The sequence below is a fragment of the Lithobates pipiens genome, unplaced genomic scaffold (assembly GCF_037356315.1).
Source record: "Lithobates pipiens isolate NorthernLeopardFrog02 unplaced genomic scaffold, aLitPip1_a1.2 Scaffold_8, whole genome shotgun sequence".
NCBI lineage: Eukaryota > Metazoa > Chordata > Amphibia > Anura > Ranidae > Lithobates > Lithobates pipiens.
The window spans coordinates 279,034,352-279,046,324 of NW_027507903.1; the positions used below are offsets into that span (position 1 = coordinate 279,034,352).

At 47.0% G+C, this 11,973-nt stretch overlaps 1 protein-coding gene across 1 annotated transcript in view; it reads right to left on the reverse strand.

Moving 5' to 3' along the window:
- Nucleotides 1-3,996, reverse strand: part of CUNH12orf75 (chromosome unknown C12orf75 homolog) — a 90,891-nt gene extending 86,895 nt beyond the window's left edge. The window contains exon 1 of the mRNA XM_077472078.1: nt 3,838-3,996. Coding sequence (XP_077328204.1) covers nt 3,838-3,868 — 31 coding nt within the window. The 5' untranslated portion in view covers nt 3,869-3,996. The remainder of the gene's footprint in view (nt 1-3,837) is intronic.
- Between the last annotated feature and the right edge of the window lie 7,977 nt (nt 3,997-11,973).

An 11,973-nucleotide genomic window follows, 5' to 3' on the forward strand; every position in this document is an offset into this window, starting at 1 on the left:
GGCTTATTGAACCCAACTTGATCGATCAACTTGGTACACTCAGCCTGCCTGTTAACAGTTTTGAATCATGTATGGCTGGCCTAACTTCAGCTTGTTCATTTAAAGAGTAACTTCACTTTTGTTGAGAAAAACATTCCCCTCTGGATGATCGATGAACATTACAAGGATTTTAACAAACTTTAGCCGCGTACACACGGGCGGACTGTCTGTCCAACTTAGTCCGCCGAAACACATTTCAGCGGACAATCCGCTCGTGTGTGGGCTTCAGCGGACTTTTTCAGCGTGCAGTCTGGCGGACTAAGTATTTCGGAATTTCCGTAATATTGTCCGTCCAACTTTGGTTTCAGCGGACAGTCCGCTCGTGAGTAGGCAAGTTGGATGGACTAAGTATGGCGCATGCTCAGAAAGGATTTACACGGCGAAAGGTTGCATTGCTGTGTATTGGACATCCTATTTCTAGTCCCGTCGTACGTGCTGTACACGTCATCGCGCAAGCTTTCAACGGACTGTTTGTTCATCGTGTGTGGTCAAGTCCGTTCATTCGAAAGTAGGACGGACTGTCCGTCGGATTGTCTGACGGACTTAATTGGCCAGACAGTCCGCCCGTGTGTACGCCGCTTTAGTTTCAGATTCCTACCTTTTGTTATTTTGAAGAAATCCCTGTGTGTTATGTCCATTTGGTAAGTAAATATAATGGGAGCGGTTTCTTAATTATCAACCAGCTGCTGCACCTGCAGGGCTCTACTGAGGAAACTGCAGGGTCTGCATGCCTTTAGATGTGATTTCCTATTGGGAATATCTCGCCAAAAATGAAATTTTTATTGCAGGGGATGCCTAATATCTGACTTATATCTTAGACCCCTTTCCCACTGGGGTGCTGTTCAGGCATTTTAGCGCTAAAAATAGCACCTGTAAACCGTCTAAACGGTGCCTCTCAAGCCTTCTCAGTGTGCAAACCAGATTGCTTTCACACTGGGGCGGTGCACATGCAGCATCGTTGAGGTGGTGCCAAACCGCCCCTGCCTTTAAATCAATGGGCAGCACTGCCGAAGCGCCTGCAAAGCACTTCAGCAGCGGCGCTTTGCAAGCTCTTTAACCCTTTATTCGGCCGCTAGCGGGGGTTAAAAGCATCCCACTAGTGCGCGAAAAGCGCCGCTATAACAGCAGTAAAGCGCCACTAAAACTAGCAGTGCTTTACCACTAACGCCCCCCACCTCAGTGTGAAAGTAGCCTTAGTGTAGACCTCTGGGAAAATAAATAAGCCAATCACACAAGCAGGACATTATGTTTCTGGGGAGTGGTCAGTACACATTCTATCTATGGAACACCTCCAGGTAGCCATATTGCATTGCATTTTACAGAAAATGACAGCGGTTGCAGATTGAAAAGGAAAGATCATTTTTGATAAAATTCAATTACAATATGACTTGAGTCGCAATTGTATACACTACATATTTTTTTTTTATTTGCTTTTTTTCCTAACTACTTTCAGAACAGGCCTTTTCTGGCACTTTGTTCAGATGTAACAATCGGTATTTTTTGCTAGAAAATGACTTAAAACCCCCAAACATTATATATTTTTTAAAGCAGAGGCCCTAGAGAATAAATTGGTGGGTTTTGCAATTTTTTTATGTCACGCAGTATTTGCGCTAGAGCTGCACGATTCTGGCTAAAATGAGAATCACTATTTTTTTGCTTAGAATAAAGATTGCGATTCTTGCGGCGTAACATCATCTTTCACAATATACAAAAAAATTGGGCTAACTTTACTGTTTATTTTTTTAATTCATTGAAGTGTATTTTTCCCCAAAAAATTGCGTTTAAAAGACCACTGTGCAAATACAGTTTGACGTAAAATATTGCAACAATTGCCATTTTATTCCCAAGGGCAGTGATGGCGAACCTTGGCACTCCAGATGTTTTGAAACTACATTTCCCATGATGCTCCACTACACTGCGGAGTGCATGAGCATCATGGGAAATGTAGTTCCAAAACATCAGGGGTGCCAAGGTTCGCCATCACTGCCCTAGGGTCTCTGCTAAAAAAAATACATATAATGTTTGGGGGTTAAAAATAATTTTCTAGCAAAAAACACAGACTTTGTAAGAAACAAGTGTCAGAAAAAGGTTTCGTTTTTAAATGGTTAAACTGCCCTCATCTACACTCGGAAGTTCATTCCTTTGATCTAAGAACAAAAAGTTACAATGTGTATTGTTATCTACTAGAGCAGACAATGTTGTGAAAATCTTGGCAGGCTGGTTCTTTTCTTTTGACAGCTGAGTGAGCAACGAATTCTCTACACTTGTTACATGAATGAATCGGGAAATTCTGCACTTTTTTTGTGCACCGATTGGCACTGTTGTGGGCACTGACAGGCTGGCACGTGTTGGGCACTGATTGCCAGCTGATGGGCACCTTTTTGTTGGGGCTGTGCTTATAATCAATGTGCTGATTATCAGCACAGACCCCCCCCTCTGACAGGGAGAGCCACCGATCGGCTCTCCCTGGCAGCGTGAACCGAGGAAAGCCATTTACTGGCACTTCCTGGTCACAGCTGATCACGTGGTAAGAAGCCTCTGTCAGAGGCTTCATACCATGATCGGAGTTGTGGTGTGTCAGATTGACACACAGCACCTCCGATCGCCGAGCTGCATGTGCCCGCAGGCGCGTGCCAGCTGTGTTAATCTGATCACGTCATATTACGCCCGGTCAGGATATCACAACCACTTTGCTGCTGTCATTCTGCTATATGGTGGGCGGCAAGTGGTTGAATATTAGGACATCAAGGGATCCCACGATGTCGGCACCCCAGCCAATTTTTTTAATCGGCCCTCGGGTGCTGCCATTTCTTATAAGGGAAACTGGCGGTGAAGCCTCACAGCTTCACAGCCAGTTCCCTACTGTGCATGTGCGAAGCGCCCTTTGCCGTTTTCTCAATGGCCCGGCAGCAGGGGAAGGAGGAGGGATGACTTTGTTGCGGCAAAGTCATCTGTAAGTGGGATCAGGCACCTGTCAAAAACAGGTGCCCGCTCCCCCCTGAAAGGTGCCAAATGTGGCGGGGGGGAGGGGGAGCAAACAAGTAGAGCTTCCCTTTTTGGGTGGAGCTCCACTTTAACCTTTGACAATAAAACCTGGAAGACGATTGGTTTCTATGCAGAATTGCTCCAAATTTTGCACTCTCCCTTTTAGTAAATCAGCCCCTTTCCATCCAATGGCAGCTTTGTGTGGGGAGCTAATCCTCCAGTTTGTGTGCAGTTTTATCACAGAGGGGCGCACAGGCTGCTACGTCCAGAAGTGGCGTTTAGCACAGCAGCCCATTCGCACTCATTCGTGTTTCCTCCAGGAAAGGACCTTTCTATCTTTCCCGAATCATTTCTGATCTTGATGCTCACAGAAATCCATAGAATAGGGTCCACCCTGATCACTGCTAGACCAAACTTTATTAATACAAGCCGGTGCACAAAGCAGAGCGGTATCAGTATACAAAGCGATGACGCGTTTCGCACACAAAGTGCTTAGTGCTCAGGTCTGATCTTGATGTATATGATGGGTACAATGCAATCAATGTACAGCTGACCTTGGGGAGGGGGTGATTAGGATTAGGAGGTTAGGTCCCTAGATGACACAACACACTAACAGATGCAGGTGTATGATTGGTGTATAACACAACAATAACAGAGGACACGTTGTGATATAGAAAGCCTATAATGAGGCTGCTCTTGTCACCCAAGGATCAATGCCCTGCCTGTGTGCCCTCCTCTACCATTCAGCCCCATGCCAGTCCAGCCAGGCTCTATTCCCTATCACAGCTGTGCATGCACCCCGTGCCTTCTTACCTCCTGCAGATGATGAATTGCTGCAGCCCATGCTGGATATCCAATGCACAGGATAGAGAAGCGCTGTGTATGGCGGGGCCGGTGGTGTAGCGCTGTACGGCGGAGCGGAGGAGTTCTGTGTATACGAACAGAGTACGAAGTGACGAGAAGAGCAGGCACTACAGCCGCAGCATACTATATGTGTGGCACAGACGGGGTCGGCCAATCACAGCTCGGGGACTCCGCCTTCCGTGAAGCCTATTGGTCCTTTTCCTAGAGCGGGAAGGATTGGGAAGAGCGCTGCTCTGTTTATTTCAAGTAATAGGCAGCCACTGTCACTTCATTGCAATGGGGATTAAAGGGAAGGGACATGCTAGGGCAGCCCATAGATAATCGAGAAAAAAAGATGGAAACCCTTCACGTTAATTTGTTAAAACACTATCAGAAACAAGCATTATGTATCAGAAACAGGCACTATTTATCAGAAACAGGCACTATTTATCAGAAACAAGCACTATTTATCACAAACAAGCACTATGTATCAGAAACAAGCACTATGTATCAGAAACAAGCACTATGTATCAGAAACAAACAGTATCTATCAGAAACAAGCACTATGTATCAGAAACAAGCACTATGTATCAGAAACAAACAGTATCTATCAGAAACAAGCACTATGTATCAGAAACAAGCACTATGTATCAGAAACAGGCACTATTTATCAGAAACAAGCACTATGTATCAGAAACAAGCACCATTTATCAGAAACAAGCCCATAGATAATCGAGAAAAAAGATGGAAACCCTTCGCATTAATTTGTTAAAGCACTATCTCTCAGAAACAAGCACTATTTATCACAAACAAGCACTATTTATCACAAACAAGCACTATTTATCACAAACAAGCACTATTTATCACAAACAAGCACTATCTATCAGAAACAAGCACTATCTATCAGAAACAAGCACTATCTATCAGAAACAAGCATTATCTATCAGAAACAAGCACCATCTATCAGAAACAAGCACCATTTATCAGAAACAAGCACTATGTATCACAAACAAGCACTATGTATCACAAACAAGCACTATGTATCAGAAACAAGCACTATGTATCAGAAACAAGCACTATCTATCAGAAACAAGCACTATTTATCAGAAACAAGCACTATCAGAAACAAGCACCATTTATCAGAAACAAGCACTATCTATCAGAAACAAGCACCATTTCTCAGAAACAAGCACTATCTCTCAGAAACAAGCACTATCAGAAACAAGCACTATGTATCAGAAACAAGCACTATCTTTCAGAAACAAGCACTATCTTTCAGAAACAAGCACTATCTTTCAGAAACAATTGCCTTTTCATACTTCTATACTGTAATACACTTGTTGTCAGCTTCTGCTAATCTACAGCAGCCTCCTTACAGCCACTTCATGTCTACATGCCCATGCTGAATGGCATTTCTTAGGGCAGTAGAACAGTGAACTGTGTCTATCAGGGATTTGCTGCTCATATAGCCAATTGAGGCGGCTGCCTCGGGCAGCACTCATGGAGGCACCATGGCGTTACACAGTGGCGACTGGTGCTCAAAATTTTTCGGGGGGCGTAAACAAACTGAAAAAATCTGATAAAATCCCCCATCAATTGCAGCCTCACTGTGCCATCAAACACAGCCACTGTGCCCATCAATTGCCGCCACTGTACCATCAAACACAGCCACAGTGCCAAACGTAGCCACTGTGCCCATCAATTGCCGCCACTGTGCCCATCAAACGCTGCCACTGTGACATCAAATGCTGCCACTGTGCCCCATCAAATACAGCTACTGTGCCCATCATATGCAGCCACTGTGCCCATCATATGCAGCCACTGTGCCCATCATATGCAGCCACTGTGCCCCATCAAATGCAGCCACTGTGCAGCCCCAAATGCAGCCACTGTGCCCATCATATTCAGCTTTACTATGCCCCCTCAAATGCAGCCTCACTGTGCCCGATCAAATGCAGCCTCGTTGTGCCCGATCTAATGCAGCCTCACTGTGCCCCATCTAATGCAGCCTCACTGTGCCCCATCTAATGCAGCCTCACTGTGCCCCATCTAATGCAGCCTCACTGTGCCCCATCTAATTCAGCCTCACTGTGACCCATCAAATGCAGCCTCGCTGTGACCCATCAAATGTAGCCTCACCATGCCCCATCAAATGCAGCCCTGAGCCTCACTTACTTACCTTACAGGCAGCTCCGCTCGGGCCATGCGTTCCAAGGAGCTGCCAACATAACTTCCCGTTTCCCTGTGGAACAGGGAAACCGGAAGTAACCTCTTCACTTGAACAACAAAGCTCCCGCCCGTAGTAATACTGCAGGCGGAAGCTATTTGGCGCTTTGGATTGCGCCGCAAAGCAGGTCAAAAGCCTGCAAACAATAATGCACTGTGTCCGGCACCCAAACACAGTGCACTTAAAGAAAACAAATTTCTATTTTTTTTTTTGTGACTGCTGGGAGGGACGGGGTGCCGCTGGCGTTACACCAGACACATCAGTAACAGTGAGTCCCCTGCCTGAGCCTGTCACACAGGTCTGGTGGTAGTACTTGAATATGGCCATGTACATACTGTTGACACAACTCTTCTTAATATGTTAGGTCAAAGGGAGGGTGGGGGGCATTGTAAAATAGCTTAATAATCAGTGGCGGCTGGTGCTCCATCAGTCGGGGGGGGGGACAACAAACAGACCTGACCACAGACATCCCCCCACTGCTTCAGCCCGCTACCCCACACTAACCTCCCCCACCCCCAATGTCACACAACATGGGGGGCTCAGGGCATGGTGCTCTGCGCCCCGAGCCCACCCTTTTTTGAAGCCAATTAGAGCCTCAGGCTCTAATCATGTGCTTCTTAAAAAAATCCATTGAAATCCATACGTCTGGTGCCCTGCATGTAGATTAGGGGCTGGACACATCGATTGGGGGGGTGCAGCGCCCGTGTGACCCTAATGAGCAGCCGCCACCATTAATAACATAGGACCAAGCCTTTTCTGGCACTTTTGTTTACAAGTAAATTAATATTTTTTGCTAGAAAATTACTTAGAACCCCCGAGCATTACATATATTTTTTTTTAACAAAGACACTAGAGAATAAAATGGCATAGGATGCATTAAGGTGAAATAAAATGGAAGGTTTACAACCCCTTTAACACATGGCCATTAAAGTCTAAACCACTGGCAACAAAAGTGAGTACATCCCCAAGTGAAAATGTCCAAATTGGGCCCAAAGTGTCAATATTTTGTGTGGCCATCATTATTTTCCAGCACTGCCTTAAACCTCTTGGGCATGGAGTTCCCCAGAGCTTCACAGGTTGCCACTGGAGTCCTCTTCCACTCCTGCATGTCGACATTACGGAGCTGGTGGATGTTGGAGACCTTGCCCTCCTCCACCTTCCATTTGAGGATGCCCCACGGATGCTCAATAGGATTTAGGTCTGGAGACATGCTTGGCCAGTCCATCACCTTTACCTTTAGCTTCTTTAGCAAGGCGGTGGTCGTCTTGGAGGTGTGTTTGAAGTTGTTATGGTGTTGGAATACTGCCCTGCAGCTCAGTCTCTGAAGGGAGGGGATCATGCTCTGCTTCAGTATGTCACAGTACATGTTGGCATCAGGGCCATCTTTAATAGTGATTGGACCCTGGCCAAACGTTTTCTTGGGGCCCCCCCATACAGTTTCGCTCTTCACCTGCTCTGAGACATACAATAAATAGCAGCTAGACTTAAAAGCAGTTTACTGTATCAGATCAGGAAGCGATTGCGATTGGTTGCCAGAGGTTACAGTGTATCATTACCTTTACTGACTGGTTGCTAGAGGTTACATCACACATTACGGCTCACTGATTAGTTGCTAGATGTTACAGCACATGATTTCTGCTTGTTGATTGGTTGCTAGAGATTATTGTACAGTAATACTGCTCACTGATTGGTTGCTAGAGGTTACAGCACATCATCTCCTCACTGCAGGGGGCATGATATACATATGAATGCCACCTTTATTTACATATCAATGCCGCCGGATGCAGCTATTTACATATGAATGCCGGTTATTTACATGTAAACACAGGGTCTGCAGGTGAGTCATCTGTACACAACAATAAGGCAGAGCTGGGCAGCATTAACAGCAGCACTTTACACTGAGATATCAGGACAAAGCAAGGGACTAAAACTTCAAGGGCCAAGGGAATTTAAACTGGGATAGTTGGCAAGTATGAGGCAGCTGCTTTGGGCCCCACAACATTGACAGGGCCCAGGGCAGCTGCCCCTTTTGCCCTGCCTTAAAGACGGCCCTGGTTGGCATTCATGGTCCCCTCAATGAACTTTAGCTCCCCAGTGCCAGCAGCCAGGGCCAGACTTTCCATAGGGCTTGACGGGGCTCAAGCCCATGGGCTCCGTCCAATAGGGGGTCCCGAGAGCCCTGCCTGTTAATTCTTTACACTAGGCGTCCGGGCTATAGCAGGCTACAGTGCGGACGGCAATTGCTGGGAGGACGTCCCTGGACGTCCTCCTCTTGTTTACTTCCCTGATGCGTGCCGCAGGCGCGCATCGGGGAAGTTCTGTGTCGGCAGTGTCCCCTGGAATCACAGATCATGCTAAATGGCCAATCGTGCTTGGGATCACAGATCATGCTAAATGGCCAATCACAGCGGCCATTTAGCACTGATCTGAGTATCCAATGAGAGATGATCTCATGAGATCATCTCTCATTGCCGGCTCTCCACCCCACGGAGACAGCCTGTGAGGAGGGAGAGCGACGTGCAGCTTGTGAGTAAAAAAAAACAGTGGAAAATAAAGTGCTGTCACTAGTGCCATGATAATCTGTCCCCAGTGCCACCTGTCCCCAGTGCCACCAGTCCCCAGTGCCACCAGTCCCCAGTGCCACATATAAGTGCCATCTGTCATCCTTGTCACGTGTCATCAGTGCCACCTGTCCCCAGTGCCACGTATAAGTGCCATCTGTCAGTGCCACTGCCACATATAAGTGCCATCTGTCATCAGTGTCACATGTCATCAGTGCCACCTGTCCCCAGTGCCACGTATAAGTGCAATCTGCCATCAGTGCCACTGCCATGTATAAGTGCCATCTGTCATCAGTGCCACTGCCATGTATAAGTGCCATCTGTCCCCAGTGTCATATGTCCCCAGGGCCACCTGTCCCTAGTGCCACCTGTCCCCAGTGCCACGTATAAGTGCCATCTGTCATCAGTGCCACTGCCATGTATAAGTGCCATCTGTCATCAGTGCCACTGCCATGTATAAGTGTCATCTGTCCCCAGTGTCATATGTCACCAGGGCCACCTGTCCCTAGTGCCACCTGTCCCCAGTGCCACGTATAAGTGCCATCTGTCATCCTTGTCACATGTCATCAGTGCCACCTGTCCCCAGTGCCACGTATAAGTGCCATCTGTCATCAGTGCCACTGCCATGTATAAGTGCCATCTGTCATCAGTGCCACTGCCATGTATAAGTGTCATCTGTCCCCAGTGTCATATGTCACCAGGGCCACCTGTCCCTAGTGCCACCTGTCCCCAGTGCCACGTATAAGTGCCATCTGTCATCCTTGTCACATGTCATCAGTGCCACCTGTCCCCAGTGCCACGTATAAGTGCCATCTGTCATCAGTGCCACTGCCATGTATAAGTGCCATCTGTCCCCAGTGTCATGTCCCCAGGGCCACCTGTCCCTAGTGCCACCTGTCCCCAGTGCCACGTATAAGTGCCATCTGTCATCAGTGCCACTGCCATGTATAAGTGCCATCTGTCATCAGTGCCACTGCCATGTGTAAGTGTCATCTGTCCCCAGTGTCATATGTCACCAGGGCCACCTGTCCCTAGTGCCACCTGTCCCCAGTGCCACGTATAAGTGCCATCTGTCATCAGTGCCACTGCCACGTATAAGTGCCATCTGTCATCAGTGCCACCTGTCCCCAGTGCCATCTGTCCCTAGTGCCACGTATAAGTGCCATCTGTCCCCAGTGCCACCTGCCCCCAGTGCCACGTATAAGTGCCATCTGTCATCAGTGCCACCTGTCCCCAGTGCCACGTATAAGTGCCATCTGTCATCAGTGCCACTGCCACGTATAAGTGCCATCTGTCATCAGTATCAGTATTTATTGGAAAAAAGCTTTTCAAGCTTCAATCAGTAATAGACTATTACTTTTTTTAGCATTTAACACTGTCTACGGTACCAGTTACCTTTTAAAAGTAGCTTGCCACTTCAAATAAAGATTGGATCGATTATATTATTACGGCACCAGAGGGCGACAAATTAATATAGAAGGTAGGGCCTGAAAGTGACTCAAGCCCAGGGGCCCCGAGCACCCTAAGTCCTGCCCTGCCAGCAGCACTCATGCAGCCCCAGACCATGACACTCCCACCACCATGCTTGACTGTAGGCAAGATACACTTATCTTTGTACTCCTTACCTGGTTGCTCCCACACACGCTTGACACCATCTGAACCAAATAAGTTTCACTTGGTCTCATCAGACCACAGGACATAGTTCCAGTAATCCATGTCCTTAGTCTGCTTGTCTTCAGTAAACTGTTACTGTTTGCAGGCTTTCTTGTGCATCATCTTTAGAAGGGGGCCTCCTTCTAGGACAACAGCCATGCAGACCAATTTCATGCAGCGTAAGGTCTGAGCATTGTCAGGCTGCCCCCCCCCCCACACTCCTTCAATCTCTGCAGCAATGCTGGCAGCACTCATACATCTATTTCCCAAAGACAACCTCTGGATATGACGCTGAGCACGTGCACTCAACTTCTTTGGTCGACTATGGCGAAACCTGTGCTGAGTGGAACCTGTCCTGTTAAACCGCTGTATGGTCTTGACCACTGTGCTGGAGCTCAGTTTCTGTGTCTTGGCAATCTTCTTATAGCCTAGGCCAGTGATGGCGAACCTTGGCACCCCAGCTGTTTTGGAACTACATTTCCCATGATGCTCAAATACACTTCAGAGTGCGTGAGCATCATGGGAAATGTAGTTTCAAAACAGCTGGGGTGCCAAGGTTCGCCATCTTTATGTAGAGCGACAATTCTTTTTTTTTCAGATCCTCAGAGAGGTCTTTGCCATGAGGTGCCATCTTGAACTTCCAGTGACCAGTATGAGAGAGTGAGTGCAATAACACCAAATTTAACACACCTTATCCGCATTCACACCTGAGACCTTGTAACACTAATGAGTCACATGACACCAGGGAGGGAAAATGGTTAATTGGGCCAAATTCAGACATTTTCACTTAGGGGCGTACTCACTTTTGTTGCCAGTGGTTTAGACATTAATGGCTGTGTGTTGAGTTATTTTGAGGGGACAACAAATTTACAGTTACACAAGCTGTACATTCACTACTTTACATTGTAGCAAAGTGTCATTTCTTTAGTGTTGTCATATGAAAAGATAGAATAAAATATTTACAAAAATGTGAGGAGCGTATTCACTTTTGTGGGATTCTGTACATGTATTACAGTTGGCAAGTGGTTAAAGCGCTTCTTTAATCTTGAAACAAAAAATTCAAAGTCAACAGCTACAAACACTGAAGCTGCTGACTTTTGATAACAGTACACTTACCTGTACTGGGATCCAACGCTGTCCTCTTCCAAGCCTGTTCTTCAGCCACCTTCGGGTCCAGGCGCTGGACTGTTTAGTTTGGGAAGCAGGCTGTGATTGCTTCATGCTTCACAGCTTCAGAAAGCTGTCAAGGAAGGAGGGAGGGGGGCTAACTAAAAAAAACAGGTACCTGCTCCCACTCAAGTGCCAAAACTTAAAAAGAAGAAGGGGGGGGGCAGACAAGTGGAACTTCCCTTTTTGGATGAAGTTACTGTAGGCTTTAACATACATACTATGTTGCAGCACACTGTGATGATGTGATGTGCTGAGCTCAGTGGATAGCACTGTTTTCTTTTTTTAACAAACTTTATTGAGATGTCTCACAGACATTTCATAAAGTTCATTTGCCAGCCGCAAGGTGTGAGGCAAAGGATTGCCTTGCACTGTGTAAGAAACAAGGCATCTTACTTTGTCCATACGGTGGGAGTGCGTGGGAATAGCCTCCCAACCAGGGGCGGACTGACAACTCATGGGGCCCCCAGGCAATCAGAGATTATGGGGCCACACAAT